The sequence below is a fragment of the Arvicanthis niloticus genome, chromosome 1 (assembly GCF_011762505.2).
Source record: "Arvicanthis niloticus isolate mArvNil1 chromosome 1, mArvNil1.pat.X, whole genome shotgun sequence".
Taxonomy (NCBI): Eukaryota; Metazoa; Chordata; class Mammalia; order Rodentia; family Muridae; genus Arvicanthis; species Arvicanthis niloticus.
The window spans coordinates 76,938,019-76,960,351 of NC_047658.1; the positions used below are offsets into that span (position 1 = coordinate 76,938,019).

At 49.3% G+C, this 22,333-nt stretch overlaps 1 protein-coding gene across 3 annotated transcripts in view; it reads right to left on the minus strand.

Moving 5' to 3' along the window:
- Positions 1-14,187: 14,187 nt before the first annotated feature.
- Lmo1 (LIM domain only 1) overlaps positions 14,188-22,333 on the minus strand; it is a 37,725-nt gene continuing 29,579 nt past the window's right edge. For all 3 annotated transcript variants that reach the window (XM_034498249.2, XM_034498173.2, XM_076940589.1), the window contains 3 exons: positions 18,982-19,195; positions 16,167-16,292; positions 14,188-14,595 (listed from right to left, as the gene is read on the minus strand). In XM_034498249.2, the coding sequence (XP_034354140.1) occupies positions 14,490-14,595; positions 16,167-16,292; positions 18,982-19,195 (446 nt within the window). In that variant the 3' untranslated portion in view covers positions 14,188-14,489. The remainder of the gene's footprint in view (positions 14,596-16,166; positions 16,293-18,981; positions 19,196-22,333) is intronic.

The following is a 22,333-nucleotide window of genomic DNA, read 5'->3' on the forward strand; positions in this document are numbered from 1 at the left end:
GCACTTAGGGTTTTCTCCCCCCACCCTCTCTCAGAACAAATGTTTTCAGCCCCTCCTGCTCCTACTGAAGCAGGGGGAGCAGGGGACCCCTCTCTATTTCACAGGTTTGTTTTTTAAGCTCAACTGCAGAGTCTGCACTCCTTTTTCCTGCCCATTGTAGGCAGCTAAGGGCCGAGGAACTCAGGGCAATCTTGTACCGGTCCTTTGTCTAGCTGTCTTGAAACTGGGCAGACTTAGCTTTGCTAAGCCTGGACTCCTTAAAGGCATTGTGTTTTCTATGAGAGGGTAGAGAGAGGAAACACAGCAAGCGCTGGCCCCATGGCCAGTTCTGGATTGCCAGAGGAGGTGCTGTGTTAGCAATCAACTCCAGCCTGGGAGTCCACCCCACCTACCCAAACCTTCCCTACTGGAACCAATCTTGGTTCTCTCTGTTTTTGGGGAGGGAACAAGTACCCCCATGCCTCTCTGTTGATCTTTAATAAGTCCTTCCTCCAAATTCCAAACCAGTGTTGCCTGACTCCCTGGAGCTGGCATGTGGCCACAATAAGTTGACCCAGTTGGTCCCATAGGCAAATGGCTGATTGCATGAAGCCCATTCCTCAGGTCTGGAGTGGGAGGTTATGTATACTGGGGTGGGGCTGGAGTGGGCAGCTTGACAATATTGTCAGGCAGCATTGGGGAGCCTTGTTGGACCTCCTGTCTCTTCTGAATGGGTAATGAAGCCAGGGGCAGGCAGAGGCTCCAGAAATATTAGTTAGGGCCCCCTGGTGGGAGGGTCTATGGAAGGCTTGTGCCCAGGCTTTGCCCCTGGCCACCAGGGGCTGCAAAGCTTTATTGGGATTTTTTATTAAGCCACCTCTTCCTGGCCCCATTTTGGTCCCTCTCCTGCTGTTTGTGCTCAGAAAAAGGAAGGAGGGGGTGCTTTTCTGCATGGAGACATGTGAGTCAGGAAATAGTTCTGGGGTCCTCTATTGCAGACAGTGGGTGGGACTACCTTAACTCCCTCCCTTTTCTGTACCACAAGTAGACCACCAGACTGTCATGAACACCCCCTCCAGGTATAAAAGGCATAGAAGGGAACAGGTGAGGTAATACATTTGTTAATTAATTAGATTTTTCCCTTTCACGATGCGTGTGTACTTCAAAAAACATTGTGTTATGCATGGTACATAAATACTATTTTTATCTGTTAATCTATACTTTTTAAAGTTGCAGAAAGTACCTCAAACATCTAGCTAAGAATGAGTGTCGTTCCTTAGAGATAGAGACCAGGGTCATTCAGTGTCTATTTGAATGCCTGAAGGAATGAGATTCTCACTAACAAGCAGCTTGGAGATCCTTAGACAGAGCCTGAACACTCCTTTCTCTAACCCCAGTCTCCGTCTTTGTGATGTCATTCTGCTAATAATAGGAACAACAATAATACTACATAGGTTAGTGTTAACTTTGGATTTATTATATGGCACACATTGCCTTAGGCACTTTTGATCTGTTACCTCCTTTAGTCTCCTACTGTCTCTTTGAGGTAGGGACACTCTCTTGAAGATGTAAAGCCATAGCAGCCACTCCAGAGACTGCGAGGTGCTAGAGTCCCTACTTTAGACCACTCTGCTCCTTGGTGGAAAACCATGGACAAAGGCTGTATTCCAACAGGGAGCTGCAGCTCTGATATAGTAAATAGACCTTAAATGGCATCGTTGCTGTCCTGAACCTCTCCAGAGGCCTGAGGTGATCTATGCAGGAGAGCAGTGGGAGCCCATGACCACCCATACTTTATGACCAAGCTCTGGGGAAACTGGCTGGGATTCAGACTTGATATTTAGAAAAGAAGACAAAAAAATTCCTCTTTGCCAACTCTTAGAATGCTTGAATAACTTGATTTGATCCTCCTTGAGGTGTTAAAGATGCAGGCTTTCCCACAGCTCCAGAATCTGCTCGGGTGTGTTAGTCTGCATCCAGTTGCTGTGGTAAACACAGGGTCAAAAGCAACCTGGGGGAGGAAAGAGCTTGTGTCTTTAAACGGCTACATCTTGCAGCTCACTGTCCATCATGAGGGGAAGTCAGAGCAGGAACTCCACCAGAAACCTGGAGGCAGGAACCTGAAGACAGAAACCAAAACAGAGACCATGGGAGAACGTTGCTTTACTGTCTTGCTTTCCATGGCTTGCTCAATTTGCTCCTTATAACAACCAGGACCACCTGTTTAGGGATAGTACATACTGGGTTGGATGCTCCTACCTCAAACATTAACCAAGAAAGTGCATCACAGACTTGCCTGCAGACCAATCGGATGAAGGCATTCTCTCAGTTGAGATCCCCTCTTCCCAGATGAGTCTAATTTGTGTCAAATTGAGAACAATAACTAATCAGCGTATGAGAGACTGTTCTCAGATGGCAAAGGGCTGACAATGACAGCCACCCTCTGGTTAGTAAGAGGAGGCCTCTTGCCAAGCAGCTAGGGAACCTTTGAAGCCTGCTTTGCCTTTCTGTTGGTGTGACCTAGTGGAGTGCCTTTTGATGGCTTCCCTGGGGGGTCACAACCCACATCCTCAGACTTGCTAGTTTCTTAGAAGGGTGGAGGTTCAGAGTGGAGAGCAGATACCTGCCCAGAGTCACTTTGGCACACTAAGAAAACTTGTTGCCTCAGTCTCTGCCTCCAGGACAGAGTAGGGGAGAGTGTCCAGTCATGGACTTGAGAAGCCAACAGTCATATGAGGACTCTGGATCAGAGGCTGGCTTCCTGTAGACAGCATCTACTGACGCAGTAGCCACCCTAGCCCAGCTACCTGGCATCCTCTGCTTATTCCTTCGGCTCAGTTCTTGGAATCGGTGTGACTTAAGCCCCCAGATTCCCAACAATGTTCTCCCATCCTTCCACAGGAATCTTCTCACCAGACAGGGCACCCTAGGTTCCAGTGAGCACATCTCTGTTCCCCCTGGGAACACCAGACCCTGGGAAGCCTAACATCTACAATTCACCCATAGGGGCTGGGGAGTGGCAACTCACAAGTCACTTTCTTGACTGTAATGTGTGGATAGTAATATGTCAGTTCCCCTAGTCAGTGGAGCTGTCAGGAAAACTGAACAGGAGCAGGTTCTATGCTACCCCAGCTGGGGTAACCCTGCACTGCTGGGGTGAGCCAGTGGCTCAGAGTGGCAGAGGTATTATCTCCAAGCAACAGTTAACTCAGGAGGAAGTTCTGGACTTGACTAAGTTATGTGTAAAGCTTTTGCCTCAAATTTTATTTTTGAAAAACAAAACACAAAAGTGTCCATCAAGGGCTCACAAAGAGCAACTGATGAAACACCCACCCTTACTTCAACCACAGAAATGGTGTCTCTAAGGCTGCTGTCTGCTCTGTCCTTACCCCTGGATCCCCTCTGACTGGCCCTTGATGTCTTCCATGAATGATCTCTCAAAGAGTGCAGATCTGATCATGTCCTTGTTCTATTTAAAAGGGGGGAAAAAAGCTTTGCTTTGCCATTTCCTTGTTGCCTTGTGGATGAAGGTCTATCTCTCTGGCCTGGTATGAGAGCCTCTGTTAGCAGTTTTGCAGATCACCTCTGGGGCCTCTGAGCTGCAAGGATGCCAAGCTGTGGGACCCACTTTCTCCCATCTCGGTGCCTCTACCTGCTGCCTGACATGTTCATCAAACCTGTGTTTGTCTCTTCTGGACTGCTGGTTACCTCCTGTTCCTTCTTCCTGTAGCTTCTGTTCTAAAACAAGAAGTTATGATGTTTTCATGGACTGGTTGCTGACTCTCCTCTCTGTGACAGTTTTTTGTGAGAAGGGCATTGGCTTCATATCTTTTGCAATCTCTCCTAATCTGTGTTAGACGCTGGTTAGATGGATGGAAGGCAGGATGGAGGGATGGATAGCAGTGGGAGGGTGAATCAAGCCACCTCACTGTTTTCTGCTTCAGTCACTCTTCTCGAGGACGCTTTCCCATTCTACAGGTGCCATGTATGTAGAGGGCACCCGGGAAGGACTAGACATCAGCTCTCTTGCTTCTTGGGAAGGAGGACTCTGATGTATTAGATGCTGTCATGATCCAAAACTGAAGTATTCCTTATGGATTCGTGTTTTGGGTAGCTATTTCCCAGACTGTGATATTTGGGGGGTGGGGGGGTGGGGGAGGGCGGGCTATGAAGCCTTTAGGCTGTGGGACCTATATGGTGGAAGGAAGTCATTTGGGTTGGATGTTTGAAGGTGATGCCTGGTCTCTAGATCCTGACTGTGTGAACCACCACATTCTCTTAATAATGCTGCATCTGCTGCTGTGATGGGCCGAAACCATGAGCTGAAAGAAATATTTCCTCCTTCTAGTTGTTTCTGCCAGGCATTGTGATCATAGTGACGCAAAAGTAATCAATATATATGTGGACCACTGGCATAGTGAGTGGGGAGTGAAAATCATGTCATGAGAATTCTGAAGAAGGGCTAGCTCCTGTGGCAGAAAATACCAACGGAGATAGCTATTAAGCTGCTCCTTGACACACAGCAGCTGCAGACATAGGGACTCTGCTGCAGTCTTGACTGGATGGGACAGAAGGTGGGGCACTGAGAAGTGGAGTGTGCTTAGACTAGGCAGAGGGAGGAGTTGTGGAGAGATTTGGTTGTCACCCAGATGGGGTCAGGAGCCTGAAATGCACATTTGGCAACTCTCCAATGGGTGCTTCTTCCTTTACATGGAGTTTTACTCCTTGCTCAGACATTAGCTTGCAAGCATCAGAAGGCAAAATTCGAATGCAGACAAGACTGAGAGAGTCCAGAAAAGGACTTAGAACCTAGTACCTCACACTTTAAAACACCTCTGCTGCTGGGGGTCAGCTGGGAAAAGCAGCAGTGTAAGGCAGAGTCTGGTTTCTGCTTGTCCTAAGTGCACACTGAGAAGGCTTTGGTATCCCCAACAGAGCTGGCAACATCACTTTCCTTTAAGTTGCCCCTCCACATGGAGCTTGCTTATGAGCTAAACATTAATGTGCATTTTCTACTGGTGAAGCTGGAAGGAAGACATGCAGGGACACTTCATACCACCTGTCTCTTGGAAAGCAAATGAAAAGTTTCTAATATATGTCAGGAGAAAAGCCTTAGGGACTGTGTCTCCCAGTCCTTAATACAGAAAAGTCAGTCAGTGGTGGTAACACCTTTAATCCCAGCATTTGGGAGGCAGAGGCAGGAGATCTCTATAAGTTTGAAGCTATCCTGATCTATAGAGTGAGTTCCAGGATGGTCAAGGCTACACAGAGAAACCCTGTCTCAAAATGGGGTGGGGGATACACACACACAAAACCAACAAAACAGAAAAACAGAGCCAAATGGAGTTCAGAGCCTGAGTTGGAATCCCTAAATTCAAAGAACAAATGTTAGGAAATAAACATATTTAAACTGAAATTAAGAATTGGGGCTGAGGATGTTCCTGAGTTTGTCTAGCATGCATGAGGCCCTGGGTTGGATTCCCAGTGCTGCACAAACCATGTACTTGGGAGGTAAAGATAGGAGGACTACAAGTTCAAGGTCATCCTTGGCTACATAGTGAGTTTGAGGTCAGCCTGAGCTACACCAAACACTACCTAGAAAAAAGAGTGTGGTCTTATTTAGGACTTTGGTGTTTTATAACTACTTCCTCTGAAGTATTGAAGTATTGAAATATCCCCTCCTTGATTCAGGGGAAGGGTCATGAAGCTGAGGAACTTAACAAAGCAGGAAGATAAGAAAGTGTCAAGAGTTACAAAGTGATAAAAACAGCCAATAATTGCTGGGAAGGGGAGACCTGTTGGTGCAGGAGCCCACCAGTTGAGCAGGGAGTTGCAGAAATGCAGCTTTTGTGAGCTATCATTTGTGCAATTCTTGCAATCCGTGCAATCCGTGCAGGGGTGTGCTTTTCAGTGATGCAGCCCCATTTAAGTCACTCCTGTTCCTGTAAAGAACCCCAACAAATCTGTTGTTTTCACCAAGCCAGACTTAGATGAAATAATTTCTGTGGTCTGTCATCAGTGTCCCATCTAGGGTGGACTGGCAATTTTTTCACATCTTCCTAGGAAAAGTCACAGAACTCACTTAATTATATATTTTATCACCATCACCGTCACCATCATCGTCCTCCTCCTCTTCCTCCTCTTCCTCCTCTTCCTCCTCTTCCTCCTCTTCCTCATCCTCTTCTTCCTCTTCCTCCTCTTCCTCCTCTTCCTCTTCTTCTTCCTCCTCCTCTTCATCATCCTCCTCCTCATCATCATCAGCAGCAATGATTTTTTGTTCTAACAGTCAAAAGACATTTCTGGGACAATCCAGCACCATGTTCCAGCACCATGGAGAGTTCCGACATCCAGGATATGCTGGTGTGGTAGATTTTCAATATCCAGTCAAGATAGGGAAGAGCCTCTGCTGTTGCCCGGGAAGGTTCTGTGTGGAACCACGTTCTGAGATGGGGTTGGGCAGAGGGTGAGAGCAAGGCTCCTCCTTAAATGAGAAGCATTTAGTAATTAGCCTTAATGAGGAGGGAAGGGTGGCCCATTTCATTGCAGGGAAATGGGATTTTTAAATCATTTCAAGGGCTGTGTCAGTTCTAAATGGCCTGTAGCTGGGCCTCTGAGGGGGTGGTAATTAGCTCTCTTGTCTCTAATGAAAGAAGAGGGGCAGAGGAGGGGGGTTCACATAATGAACACAAGGATTAGCTCCTACATAGGCCCTAAGTAAGAAGACAGGTGCAGAGAAGGCAGAGGCTGAAAAAGCCCCAGGAGAAGGACAGCCAGCCTTAGAGAACCAAGGGCAAGGGTCTCGGTGCTCCTGAGTTCTCCTTGTACCCTCCTTGTTGCAAAGACAGCCTCACTCCTTCACTCTGCAGGGGGCTATGCATAGAAGGAGATCTGATGTCCCTGGACCAGAAGCAACTGTCACCTTGACTGGAGTTTGGAAACCTACATCCCTGAATGAAACCCCAGCTGTAGCAAGATGTGTGGTCCATAGGAGCCAGCCATCACACCCCTCAACTAGGGAGAGCTGTCAGCTGCAGAAAACAAGCCTGTGGACACCCCTACTCCCCACCCCCACCTATGAGTCACAGCTAAAGGGAACCCAGCAGCCTTAAGCTATTTTTGTTCCAGTAGCTAGGAGGGTACAGATGAGTGCCAAGGCTTAGCCTCAGCCCATGACCTCTCCCATCACAGAAAACCAGGCAAATTAAGACGGGACAAAGGAAAGAAAGAACAGTGGGACTAGTCTGCCAGCTCCCGATGTCCTCTGGCCCTTTGGGCATTGCTAATTCCCTTTTATAGCAAACGGTCTTTTCCCCTAGAAAACCAATCATGCAGAGTATAGAGATGCTTTCTAGATGCATCTTTTGCTCAGGGTAGTAATTTTAAGTGTTCAGAACAGTCTCTCACCAGGACCCCAAGAGAATCTCCAGAAGCCATAGATTCAGCCAATGTGTCCCTGGCTGGTAACATGATGGAACAGGAATATGGGTGGTGGCAGCCAAGAACTCAAACCCCAATTTCTTTGTATTTTAGGGGAAAATATTTTTGACTAGCCAGGAAAACAAAGGAAGACATGTGCTGAGGAGGTGCTGGGGCTGCATGGAACTTCCTGCCCTCCACCCACTGTATGCAGGCAGTCTTAGGCTGGAGCACAAGGTATCATTGCAGGCAGGAGGCAGAGGCCTAAGGAATAAAGATACCAGGCCTGCAAGCTAGATGGATCGGTGTGCATTTGCCTATTACTTCCTTGGACCTCAGTGTTCACAAAGCGAGCCTTTTGGGTAAGGTAGTCTCTAAGGTTGGGTGAACAGAGGCCATTCCTTCCTATCTATCTATCTATCTATCTATCTATCTATCTATCTATCTATCATCTATCTATCTATCATCATTTATCTATCTAAGTGTATATATGCTACCGTCTGCTTGTGAGTGTCAGAGGACAACATATAGGAGCTAGACCTCTCCATCTAGGGATTAAACTGAGGTCACCAGACTTAATGGCAGATACCTTTGCACGCTGAGCCATCCTGTCTACCCTTAGGCCTCTTGATCTAAATAAGCTTCTCTCTGCTGCCCCATGTCTTGAAATATGTTTAGTTCATTATCTGCCGATGTTTCCTGTCTCCCTCAACCTCTACACCATTGCCTTGCACCTGGTACTTTCACTTCTCCGTTCTTAGCAGCAAACCTGGCATGAGGCAGGCACTAGATTCTTGTCAGCTGATTGACTAATGGGCTTGCTTCTCGACCGAAGAATGCTGCATTGGGGCCTGCCTCCCTGATAGATGCCAAGCTGAGGAGTAGATGAGGAGTCTGCCCAGGCTATCCTATCTAGCATCCAGTGTAGACCAGGCTGGGCTAACATGCTTGGCTAGGACATGTACTGAAGGACAAATATGTCTGGCCCCCATCTTCACCCAAGAACAATCCCTCAGTAGGAGAATGCGCGTGTGCTCATGGGTGTGAAAGTCAGAGGACAGCATCAGGTACCTTTCGTTAGGAGTCATCTACTCTTTTTTTGAGACATGGTCTCTCATTGGCCTGGAACTTACCAGATGGCCCTAGAGATCCACCTGCCTCTGTGGCCCCAGTGTTGGGATTGCAAGTGTGTAGCACATGCTCACTTTTTGTAGCTTCTGGGAATCAAATGTGGGTCCTCTTCTTGGAAGGAAAACACTTAACCAACTGAGTCCTCACCCCAGGCACACAGCTCTGTTGGAAGTAAAATTTACTTCTGGATTCCAAGACCCTTCTCCTGCCCAGGTCTTTGGTTTTGTGATTTTCATCTCTCAGTAACTTGCATGGAATGTAGAGTCTGACCAGGCCCAAGTTCAAATCCAGATTGCATAACTCATAAAGTTTCTTGGGCCTCTGCGTGTTTTTAAATTGTCAAATAGTAGACATAGTGCATAGAGACTGAAATGGGTCAGGTATAACTTTATCTGTGAAAGCCTGCTTGGCTAGTGTGGGATGAGCATTCACCTGTTCTACCCGGCTCCAGGGTAAAATGTCTTTCCAGAGAGCATGAGGGTACCAGGAATGCCCTGCAATGATGAGGCTAAGACTGTGGAAGTCTTTGCACAGGATGTGCCCAGGAACTGTCCTGGAAATAGACCAAGGCCAGACCAGTGGACATGATACGGTCTGTGGAATGTGACCTGTCCAACCTTGAGTGCTAGTCTGGAGTTTGTCTGTGCTCATGGTCATGTCTGCATCCATGAGTGCTCTCCATGGGGTCATCTTCTAAATCTCAGGACAACTTTGAAAAATAGGCATTGTCAATATTCTCCTTTAAAGAGAAGAATGGCTCACCTCTGTAAATGGAGACTCAAGTAACCAACCCTAGACTGTTCAGCTGCTGGTTTGAGAAGGCTATTATTCTAACCATGTCACACCCGTTGAGCTTCTGAGCCAGCATTTAAATACCGTACCACACTGCTCTTTCTATAGGCTCATCCCTGCAATTAAAAACTTCTTTCTGGACACTTCTCCCATGACTGCTCTCTTCACCTTGTTTCTTCCCCCCACTTCCTAGTGTTCTTGCCTCCCCCATTTCTCTCTTTTGTGCTTATGAGACAGAAAAGTTCAGGCTGGCCTTGAACTCACTATGTAGCTAAGGATGACAATGAACTTTGGGATCCTACTGCCTCTGTTTCCTATGTGCTGGGATGACAGGTGTGTACCACCATGCCAGGCATCATTCATATTTTTTCTCATCTTTTTTTGTTTTGTTCTGTCTGTGTCTTACCCCAGATATCACCTATGGCATGGGATGGCAGATGAATAGACAAAAGGGGAGCCTTGAGATTCTTTGGCACCCTCTGAATCCTCTATAGGAAGAATCCCAAATGCAGTGTGAAGACTCACTACATTAGGAGATACAACCCAGAGCCCACCTTAGCTGCCACCCATTATCAGGCATCTTTCAGCTTTGAAAGACAAAATTGAATTTGTCCAAACCCTGGAAATTTCTGTCCCTCAACAGAGCCCTATTAAAGAGCAGACTCGGGCCAGAATCTGTAACTAACATCTAGGCAAGACCTCCTCTCTAGAATCTGTTTGTGTGTCAAAGATGGAAGGGATAGGAGAAAAACTACTCCCACAACAAAGGGCTACTGCTTGGCAAAGGGATCCAAACCCTCAAGGGGTCTTGGATTCTCTGTCAAGCCAAGGCTCAGGAGGGATAACTGGGTACTTGCTTTTGCTGGGCTTGAAATGCGTGGACTCAGAGAATCAGAGTCTTGACAGCATCCGCTGGGAGCCTTAAGTAGGTGTGCAGCCTAATGAGAAGGGGAAATGGGTGTTTTGAGGAAGCTCAGCACACAGAGGGCTTCCACCAGCTCTCATGGACGAGTGGTGCCCAGAACAAAAACCACCAGGGAGAGTCCACATTGAATGCAAGCCTGTTTGGCACAGCCCTGTTGGGAATAGGGTTTAAAGACTACTTCTTTCTCAAGTGCCTGGCCCCCTATTCTCTAAGCCTTCCCAGAGTAGGAACCAGACCTTCTTCTACAGCTGTGAACAGCAACTGCCTTCTTTCTGGTCTGACTCAAACCCTGAAGTGTCAAGAAGGAAGGAGCTCCATTAAGAGATGCATGCCCCAAGCTCTAAGAAGAGGATGCAAGTGGCTAAAGAGCTATAAAGAAGTTTGACGTGAAGCTTACTTACTATTTGAACTCTGGACACAGCTAGGAGTCCATGCTGGACATACAAGAGCTTAAGAGAATCTAAGTAGGGTAGCAGGGCCAAGAGTGCTATGAAGCTGAAGACAAACCATGGGAAGGATGGGCTGGCTCCTGCTGGGTGACAAAAAGGATGTCAAGAGCTCAAAAGTAATTTACTTTGGTGGCACCAACAGTCTGAGAAGATCTGGGACATCCTTTTGTCTCCTTGACCCAGGGACAAGAAACAGAGACCCTAAATGGGAGAAAGCAATACAAGTGCCTGCACTCAGGATCTCATGCAGAGATAAAGAGTGGCTATGGCTTCTGATTAAAGTAATTCTTTTCTGGTGTGTGTGTGTGTGTGTGTGTGTGTGTGTGTGTATGCACATGCATGTGCAAGCATGTGTGTTTCTTATGATTATTCTCTCATGATAAACCAGGCTTGACCAAATATTTTCCTGAACTTACCTATCTTCATATCTTCATATCAGCTCATCTATATTCATTCATTTTCAGGAAATTTGAGCTTTCAAGGTAAAAGATAGCTAAATATTGACTCACCACCATTCTGTGTCATTTTCTCTGAGGGCGATGAACAGTTGGAGCTAGGAAGGGTCTTTTCTGGGTCCGCCCTTGGTATGCTAGGTAGGTGGTTCTGGGGATCACTCGGTGTCAGATTTAGTTAGCCTGGTCATAAATGGTCTTTCCTGGCAGAACTGAGAAAAGCCATCATCCCTTCTTAAGATAAGCTCTCCCAGACAGGGCTGTCATGTGGGTTTTGTCAGTACTTCCTGCATAAAAGGTCACAGTGATCAGATCCAGGAGATAAGAGCCAGGTGAGATTTCATGATAGGCAGCAGCAGCAACATTGGAATCAGGGGTCTTTTTGAGCATTTCTCTGTGGTTCAGCTTCAGATCAAGGACTGGGGATATGAACAAGTTCCACCATGCGTGGGGCCCAGGAGCTCTGTGATGGTATTTCTGACATCAAGGAAGACAGGGAGGGAAGATAGAGCCCCTCTACATATGTAGGGCCTGGCTATGGAAGGGTTTTGTGTGTGGTGTAAAGTCAGTCCATAGTTCAAGGACTACATACCCCAGGCTAGACCTGATATAGCCTCCAATGCTTCTGCTCAGCTCCCTCTGTCCGTGACTCTCAATTATCAGTGGACTGTAGTCCCCAAGGAGAACAGGCCTAGGACATCTTATACCCTGCACTCAGTGGCTAGAGTAGGGGAGGCTAGACTTTTCCTAAATCACCCCTAGAGCCCATAAATCTCCTACAAATACACAATCCCTAGGCTTCAGTTGTCCCATGAGCAATGCCCCGCCCTCCCGCTGGCTTTACATGGTCGAAGCCAGGCCAGCATAGTTTGCCTTCAGAGCATCTGTGGACTGACTGGGGGCTTCCTGGTGAGGTGAATCCTACTCAGGCCCTCACAACAAACAGCCAGCATGGCGATGCCAGCTCATGTCAGTCAGCACAGCACTTCACAGTGTGGACCTGGGTCTCTTGGCCCACCCAGGAATTGGATCATTCTTACTTCCTGGGCAGGGTGGTATAAACAATAAGTTGGCTCCATGACTCTGGGCTTGGAAAGTTCCAGGACATATGGAGCTTGGGAAACCCCCTGATAAGGTCTGAGGGTAGATAGATTAGGTTTGGGGGTCTTCTCAGAAGGCCAGCTCCTCTACTGGGGGCTCTCAAATGCAGCCTGTTTGATTTTTGAGTCTATCTTATTGTGAGTGAATTAATTGTTGTGCAACCTAGAGTGGTGAGACAAGTTAATTACATAATTACTGCAGAATGACATGCTATTTCATGGCTGCAATATGGTAACTCTGTTGGAAACAATTGTAATTGCCCAGAAACTGCATTTGAGTGGCTCCGTTATCTTTCCATAACCATGTAATTAACTTGTGTTACAACTTTATCTGCAGCAAACTCTGAAGTTAGACGTCGGGCCTTTGGGGCAGGCATCCTAGGCCTTGAGAGCCCACAGAGCATCTGGCATTGATGACTGTGCTACCATCCAGGAAAGAAATCTGCTTTTACATGTTGAGGGAGACAACCGCTCATGGTGGGCTGCCATTCTCCCATCTCCGTATGTACTCAATCCCATTCCCAGTCCACTGTCAATCACACTGTTGGTACCCCAACCTAGAGCATCACACACATACAAACACCCCTGCAGCCAGGCCCACTGCCCTGTTCTCTCTCTATTCTCACATACACATGGGTATAGATAGCTCCTTCACAGAGAATTCCTACACCATGATCCTTGGTCCTACCTTTTCTTTCCTCTGGCCACAAAAACCAGAACTTATAGCAGTCTCTTCCAGGCACCTGAGAGCCTTGTCCCCACACTTCAGAATGGAGGAGTGGGCCTGATACATAGATATGGGAGGGGCAGCCATAGCCAGGCTCTTTTAGCACTGGGCTGTGGCCAGGTGGAAAACAGGCCCTGAGGAAGAGAAGCAAAGGGTCTGGGTGGAGAGCCAGTCCACACAGGCTCCCCTGGCCAGGCTTCTCACTGATGCCCATTATCTGCTCTGCTCTCTTCCAGGCTCTATGCCCAGCACTGTGGCATTATCCTTGCTACTCCGTGTGAGCCTAGCTCAGCCAGGCAGACAGAAACGCCTGTCTGTCTGCCACAGGTCCAGCTATCTTCTGGCTTGGGCTGACTGCCTGCTGGCTCGCCTGCCTGTCTCTTCTGCCTGTCCACACATGTGTCTGAGAGTGTGTCCATTGCCTCCTCTGCTCCTGACCCTCGAGAGTCATCACAGCCCATATCTGCTGTGGGAAATGGGCAGATTTCAGCTCTGCCCAGAAGCATTCTGCCTCCCCTGGTGTGGTCTGTCAGTTTTCCTGGTTTCCTTCTCTCTCCCCTACTAAGGCTTCCGACTTCCAGGTCCCTGGCAGAACAGAGACTATGTCTCATCAATGACTCAACTCCATGCCTGATTCCCTCGGGGTTAGCTCCAATAGAGGCATAAGGCTAAAACTTGGAGTAGATTAAGGTTTGCTGAGTGACTGACTGATTGACTATCTCCAGCCTGCATAGATAAGCTCAAGGGAAACAGAATGTTTTGATTGATAAACAAGACACTAGGATCCAGGTCAGACCCAACAAACACTGTCACTGTGAAAGGGAAGGGGGTGTTTTAGGAGGGTACTGTCATGATATGAGGCTTGGGATTTGGGACTCTACTGTGGAGCAGGGCAGAACTTGGTCCCCATCTGGCCACTTTGCTAGGGGTTCCAGTGACAGAGGGGTGGGCTAAAAGTACACAAAGTGTCACAGTGCTCTTTTCTTAGGGTTTTGCACAGGGCCAGGATGTATGCTTTGCAGGGAGGGAGGCAAACCCCACTTCTCATGTGTGGCGGGGGCAGAGTTATTCCCTTCTTCTGATCCCTAAAGCCATGCTTGTTTGCCCCAGCTTGGCAAGAGCATGCGCTGAAGGCTGCTCCTCCATGCCCTACCCACCAGAGGCAGAAGGTGGGGAGGTGCAGTTCTGTGTGAGCAGTGTGAGCAATGCAGTCATGTCCCCGGAAACATTCATAAGTTTAATCCACGCCAGTAATAAAATCGCATTACATTTCTCATAAAATAAATGTTCCCATTTATATACAGAAGACAGACTGTACAGGCCGAGCCTGGCCCCAGGAGGGGTCCCAAAGAAATGAGCGGTGGTGGTGGAGAAAAACCACCTTCCCATTGAGGATGAAGTTCTAACTTGTAGGACAGCGGCTGGCCAGCCCGCGCAGGCAGAGTGGTTGGCCGGCTTGCCAGGCAGGTGGTCAGGTGAGCAGACGGACAGATGGACCTGGAGGCCAGACGTTGGGCGTTACTGAACCTGGGATTCAAAGGTGCCATTGAGATGCCCCTCCTCATAGTCCATCTGGCACAAGATCATGTTGTTCTTCAGGAAGAATTTGTCTCCCACGCAAAATCTAGAAAAAAAAATCAAGAGAAAAGGGGGCTATAGGTGAGGTCTCAGTGAGAGGAGGTCCCAGCCTGGCCCAGGAGGTGGGGCATGCATGCCAGACTGTGATGCTCAGGAGCTGGCTCCTGGAACCTCACAGGGGGTATAGAGGAAATGCCACTGCAAGCCTGGTCAATTACTCTTGGCAGACCCCTGGGGTGGTGAGATAGACTGTCAAGCCACAGGGCTCCCACCAGTAGGTCATGGGGGAGGAGATGTAGGAGGAATGCAGATGCCCTCTCCCAGTCCCAGAGAGGATGCAGGAGAGGGTAGGGACCCAGCACTAGACAGAGTGGAGGGATGGAGACAGAGAGATGAGGGGAGGTAGGGAGAAGGAGAACATGGCTGCTTCCATCCCTCTGCCCTCCTGGCTTAAGGCTCACATCCTACGTGAACCCAGTCCACAATTTATTCTCTAGCCCAGGAAGATCACATTTGGGTCTCTAAGTCCTCTGAAGTACTGAGGAATTTTCAAGCTTCCCCTCAAAAATGTCCCCTGGTGGCCGAGACTCTAAGCCCCTAGGTCACTGACTCAGTCCCAGTAGTGGATCTCAGTCCAACCACCAGGTGGCGACGGAACTTCACAGAGCCCTGCTGGTAGGCAGTCTACCCAGAGCACTCAGCCAGCCTAGTGTTCCCTGCAGGTCCCTCTGGACCTCAACCTGGGAACATCTGTATGAATTCCTACCTGACCTGAGGGCTCCAGAGGAGATTTCCTGATTTTTAGTGGTAGGTGCCAAGCCAGGGGTGAATGTTTTAAATCCCTCAAGTCTTCCCCCAGGACTGGGATAATGAATAGGGCCCAGAAATTCACAAAAGAGAGAGAGGGGGCTAGAACTAGATTCATGAGTAGAGTCAGGGGAGAAATGATATTCCCTGAAGAGATCTCTTACTCTATGGGCCTGGGAAACCCTTCTCACGAGACAGGACACAAAAACACATGCCCACTGTTACAGTATACTCAGTTCACACAGTTAAAATGTGCATAAAATTCTCACCTCGCCATGTACATACAGTATGCACAAACTCTTATGCATGAACAATTACAGTTACATGCACAACTAAACACTGATCTCATGTACACACAAACATTTAAAATAGAAACACAAGCACATATATACTGGACATGTGGCATACTCCTACAATCCCAAACAACCACGGCTACATAGCAAGTTGAAGGGTGGCCTGGGCTACATGAGACCCTGCTATAAACAACTCCTCCCTCACATGCACAAATACCTATACCCTATGTACAATATACATACATAGTGTGAAAACACACACATACCCCATCATTAAATCCACGTAGAAACTTACCACTATATAGTGCACCAGTACTGGAGTGTACACATCTGACCATAAGATGTAGATACACAGATATGCACATGTATGGTGAGGACAGCATAAGCTTACATACCCAGCTATGTACATAAAAGGAGTCACACGTATGCACGTCTCTTCAGTGCTCCTGGCTCAACCGGCAGGCCTCAGGCTAGGGTCTAGGTAGTGTGTTGAGCTGGCGGAGGGTCTGGCACTCACCTCTGATTGCAGAGCTGGCAGGCAAAGCAGTCAAGGTGATACACATTGTCTCGGGCCCGCATCACCATCTCGAAAGCTGGGATCAGCTTGCTGCAGGCCGCACAGTTTCCTGTGGTGCCAAAAAGCCTGCCGGGGAAGGGCACAGAGGATATAAGGGCCTGCCAAGGAGCTGCCTCCACCCGGAGGCTAGCCCATTCCCTAGCTGGTGGGATAGCAAGTGGGCCTTAGTTCAGAACTAACTACCATATCTAGATCCTGCCAGATTCAGCTTTAAAACCCTGGCATCTCACTCCCCAGGGAGGCTATGTAACTGACAGTCAGGTGTACACACCATCACCCTACACTCACTTCAGGTTTCCACCAGAGTCCCTAGAGCACCAGGATGGCCCCTTAGCAAAGGCTCCAGACCCACACAAGCCTAAATTTCAGAGGCAGCCTGGCTGCCTTGGGCTGCGAATCCTCATGCAGTCACTTGGAGCCTCCCAGAGCCCCAGTTCTCTCAATGTCAAAGATCAAAATGTATCCCTCACCGGACAATGTACTTAGCAATGCCTAGCCTTAACCCTAACTGAACCTGTGGCTCAGGGACATGCTAAGAGCTTACAAAAATCACCTCATCTGATCCCAAGGCAGCCCTGTGAGGTCAACACTTATATCATCCCCATTCAAGAAAAGAATGAGTCACAGAGAGATAAACAACTCACCAGGGGCACATGCCTGGCTCCTCTGGGAGAGTGATCTACGCCACTGGTGAGGCTTCTTGCTTTTAAAATTACAGTGCTTTCTGGGGCTGCAGCTCAGTTGGTAGCATGCTTGCCTAGCATGCAGGAAGCTCTGGGTACATGGGGACCCACATGGTTGTCCACATCTACAACTCTAGCACTCAGGACGTAGAGGCAGGAGGAATAGAGTTGAATGTAATGTGTCTACATGGGGAGTTCAAGGCCAGCCTCACTGACATGTCTCAAAAATAGATAAAATTACAGTATTCTGCCATAATCTTACTGTGTCACCTGCCTATGTCTCCTTTTCCTTCCTGGAATCTCAGCTTATCTTTTTGTAAAACGAAGCTGCCAGGACAACACAGCCTGCCTAAAGATGCTTCTCACCCAGAACTGATCCCCAAAACAAGTTCCAAGGGCACCTGACACAATGGTCTCTTTGAGAGGGCATCCCTCCTCTCAGCTGCTGGCTACAAAGCTCCAGGGACAGGACAGGAAGTTCACTCCCTCCCCATTCATGGCAATTCTTGGCTGGGTGCTCTAATGGTCTGAGCCGACCAAGCTCCTCCTTGCTTCCTTTCTGCTGAGCAAGCTCCAAAAGATGCAAGTGGGCTGAGAGGCGGGTGGTGGGGGCCTTTAATCCCCGATTTGTCCGATTTGTCTGATGCAGGCTCAGACACCTGCAGACCAGCTTGGCTCCATTATTCATTGGCCTGAGCTGCCTGGTGACTCAGATAAAGGCAGACAAAGGCTGGGCCACAGCATCTGCCTGCCAATGGGGGCCTTTTCTGCCACCAGCAGTTGCTGTAAAGGCCCAGGCTCTGGGAAGCCACCCCTCCCTAACCTACTCTACCTGGCTCTAGAAGTCATTCCTTACCTCTATCAGAACATGGGTGGGGTTGGGGGGAGCTTCCAGGCCCTATAGCTGGCAGGGCCCAGAAGTGGGTGCTTGGGAGTTCTCCACAAGCCCACACTGCACCACTGTGCTGTGGGAGAAGTCCCAACCCTGATGGCAGGCCAAGATGTTCCAAACCTCCAGGCATAAAAGCCCCTTTCCATGTCTTCAAGGGTTGACTTCCCAAGAGCATCCTTAATCCTTCCTCCCAGCCTCAGTTTCTCTCTCCATCCTGGAAGCACTGAATACTATCACTTTAAAAAAATCTGTTGCTAAAGCTAAAGGCAACAGTTGAAAGGAAAGGTCCAGACAGGTAAATCTCAGGGTCTCTGGAGAACTGGGGAGTTTCCAGATAACCCTGCCCCCTCCAACTTGTCCTGACTTGAGCAGAAGTCCCACCAGCTCTCATCCCCATCCTGATAATTAATGCAATGGGCCTTTCTTCCCCACAAGGCTGCCCAGCCACCATCCAGCAGCTAGTGAGTGACAGAGCCAAATGCAGGTGCTGGGTCTCAGCCAAGGCCCCTGCTTCATGGCCTCCTTCCAGCCTTGCTGATGTCATAAATGGCCTGAGGGAGGGTTAATTGGGGAAGGCAGCCCCAGGGGATGAGATCCAGGTTGTGGGGGAGAGGCAGAGCTCTGAAGAATGCAAGGTGGGCTACAGGAGGATTACATGGAGAAAGGTTCAAAACTAAAGGCTCGGGGCTGGTTCAAACCCAGATCTTTAAAAAAGCATTGGCAGTCCTTGTCCTAGGGTATGGCTCCCTGCCAACTATGGCAAATCAGAGCCTAATCCCAGTGCACCTGGAGAGGAGGACTCCAGGGAGAGGTGGGCAGGAGACTCCACTGGGAGAAGGCCCAGGCAAGTCTAGACTACCTCATCTGCTCCTCCAGGCCCCTTTGAGATGTCCCCTTTTGGATGCCCATAGGAGATGGGTGAGGCTGAAGCCAGGCTGGTACCCATGGGAAGATTATCTTTGTGTCCAATACTTTACTAGTGCCTGAGTAGATATTGTGGGGCCAAGTCCAAAGAGATGAAGACATAACCCTGCTCTCAGGTAGCTCACAGGGCTGACATAAGGCAGTGAAGAAGTCACACAGTTGTACACACAGGCTGCCTGGTTTAGAGCTTGGGGCCAAGTTGCACCAGGCTAGAAGGATGGGGGCTGTTCGAGCAGGGCAGAGCAGCAGAACCCACCTCAGGTAGTCACGCCGGCACAGGATGAGGTTGGCCTTGGTGTAGAGAGTGGAGCCCACCTCGCCCAGGCGACAGTCACAGCAGGCACACTTGAGGCAGTCCTCATGCCAGTACTTGTCCAGTGCCTTCAGCAGGTACCGGTCCTTGATCTTGCGGTTGCAGCCTGCACAGCCCTTCTGCTTCCCCTTAGGTTGGACGGAGAGCATCGGCACACCTGGGATGGGAAAAGAAGACAGATGGGCCTGGGACTACCCTGGAGCTCTGGGACACCACCCCCTTCCAGGGAAGGGGGCCAGTATGTCTTTCTCTTTACTGTTTCTTCTAAGTAAAGGCTCCCAGGGACCTCATTTTCTATTTCTTCCCCAGGCCCTAAGCCTGGCCCATTAGGCAACATGCCTTAGTTCTGTCAAGACCCCTCCAGAAGCTGATGGCCTTGCTGGGCTCTTCTTCCTAGTCACGATGCCCTGTGTGATCTGATCCGTGCAGACCCATGTCCTAACACAGCTACAGCTGGCCACCACAGGTCTAAGAACAAGGTTCACTGAGATTCCCAGATCATTCTCATCCTTTTCACTCTTTCTTGAAGTGAGCAGTTGTTGTGCATTGGACCACCCACTATGTACAGAATGGTGGTACTGGGAAGAGAGTGAGAGGCTCCGTGTGGCAGCTGGAAAGGCATGAGAGAACTCCCCTCAGGCATGCTTTGGTCAAAGGTAAACTTCCATGTGGCCTAATCTGAGAGAAAGAGGGAGGTTCTGAGGTCTGGTCCAATCTCCCAGTTTAGGAATCTCCTTGCACCAACTCCCTTCTAGCCCCTGCAAGCTTCTTAACATAGAGGAAACAACAAATACCAGGCAAGACTCGGTATACAGTTATTGAAGGCAGAGCCTGCTGGTAGGTAAGTGCTTGCACTCGCAAACATCCTTGTACACAGGATGATGTGTAAGTGTGGGCATGGGTGAGCATTCAGTTACACATGCCTGGTCATTTCCCCTGGAATCACTGGCAAGGGCAGTTGAGGAGAAAATGAGGGGGGGGAGGGCACATAGTGTCCAGGGGCAAGGAACACAAAAATGTTGGGTGTGTGTCAGAGAAACCAAGTCTGTGGCTGTACACGGAAGGCTGCGGGAGAACAAGCCTCTTAAGAAAACACAGGGTGGGTTAGAGACAGTCTTTACCCACAACCATGGCACAGCTAGCAAAGCCCACCCTTCCTAGATAGCCAGCTCCCAACAGGCCTCAAGTCTCCGCTTCCATTGGCCTTATCCTGACCCAAAGAACGGTTTAGGTTCTTTCCAGGCATGGCATTCAGTTCCAGCCCTGGGTATCTTTCCCATCCCCAGCTCCGATGCCGTGCCTATCCGCAGGCCCAGCTGCTGATCCAGATCCTTCCTGTTCCCTTCCCTCTTCAAGAAGGAATAAGTCCTCTGGCTTCAGGGGAGACCCTGCCACCTAGAGACCTCAGATTCACAGGTATCATGTCAGAAAAACTGTTAAGTTTTCCAGGCAAATGCTCTGCTCCTACAGATGCAGAAACTGAAGTTCAGGTAGTTAGAGGGATGGCTAAACCACTAAACTGCTGACAGGGATGGCTTGAGGATTTGTTCCTGTGCTTTCTCAACCCAGCCACCCCCTCTGACCTCTGCTAGAGAGGAGGACAGCCCCTAGGACACGAAGTCCTCTCTGCAAGAAGAGAGCTCAGACCTACGACAGCACAAGACCAAAGAGACAGGTGAGGGCACCGAGGAGGCAGCCCCGTAGATGCCCCTGGCAGGCAGAGGTCGGCTCCCTTTTCCCTCCCTCCTTCCATCACCATAGGACCATCTGTTAGCTGGGAAGTTCACTGCCTAATTTCCTTAATGCAGCTCTAAAGGTTAATTGGTCTGAATGAGAGAGAGTATTCAGGATGATGGCTGTCCCAGGGTCAGCCTGTGTCTCCTCTGACAGAGCCCAGATTTGCCCATGATGCCAACCTCTGGAGAAGTTCCTTCTAAGGCCTGGCCTATGAGAGGGATAAAGTATAGGAAAATAAAGGGAGGCTCGGGCTCCAAAGATGGGAAGACTGTCCCTTGGGGCCTGTGGAGGGGCACTCATCTAGGAGTGTTCATATAAACACTAACTCAGACCTCAAGCTAGAACCTTAGAGCCTTAGAGAGACTGCGGTCCTTCTCATTCACCTGGTATGCAGAGGGAGGGCTTGGTCCCTCTGGGGCACTGTACTTGGTCTCTCAACTCTTGTCTCCCCAGCCCCCTCTAGCCTACCAGCCAGCCAGCCCCCTGCAGACCTCCCTGTCCCTCCTCTACTGGCTCTGGGAGCAGAGCCTGGGGCCATGCACTTTCCATTAGGGAGATAGCAGCCCTCTGCTGAAGTCCATTTGGGATCCATTTTAGCGTTATCTAAAAATCAAATCTACATGGTAATCCTTTTAACGTACTCCCGACTTCAGGGGGGAAAAACAGCTTTGCACTCCTTCAGGAAAGGTTTTAAAGCATTACCCAATAATTACTACACTCGAATAAAAACACCCAGCTTTAACAATGGAGACTGCTCGTGCCCACACACATGCCCAGGCACATGCTCAGGTACATATACTAGGCCTGGCAAAATAATCAGTTCACTCGGCCCATGTGCCACCCTCAATCCCAGTGAATACAGGGAATGATATCTGAAGCGAGACAGGCTGAACTCCTGTCTCTCTGTTGCATGAAGGCAGGTAGCAGGCCTGATGAGGAAGTGGTCAGGGTATGGGAGAAGTCTTTCAGGCAAAGTCTCCAGGTCCAATTCATCAGCATCCAGTTACCTAAGGGGTTCGTGCAAGGCCCAGGGCAGTATAAACTCTGTTTCCTGGGCTCTGCAGAACTCTGACATTTACACTCAGCTCTGCAATGTGGGGCAAAGCCAGGCACCTCAGTGAGGAGGTGAGACCTACGGAGGGCATCAGTTCTTCCCCTTACCTCTTCCCTTACCCTGGAGAGAGGCCCTCTACACAAGAAGCTGCCTGCCAACCAGACCCACAACCTCAGACAACTCCTACCTATGCGGCCTAAGCGAGGCTGCTACTTTCCAGTGGGATGTGGGTTTCTCCAAAAACCAAAGCATGTGGGCTCCACTATGGACAGGCCTGAGTCACAGGAGAGCACCCTGCCCACCCCAGCTACCCTCTGCAAGGTCAGTTTTCCATCCTAGTATGTCTACTTCACCCTGCAGCAGGTCACTGCAGGCCACACCACAGGAACGCCCCCCACTGGGCTGCACTGTTGCCAGTGATGGAGACTGTACCTGGGGATAGCCAGACTGCACCAGCTCCTGGCAGAATCCTAGTATCTTTCTCCTTCTAGCCCACCAGAGGAC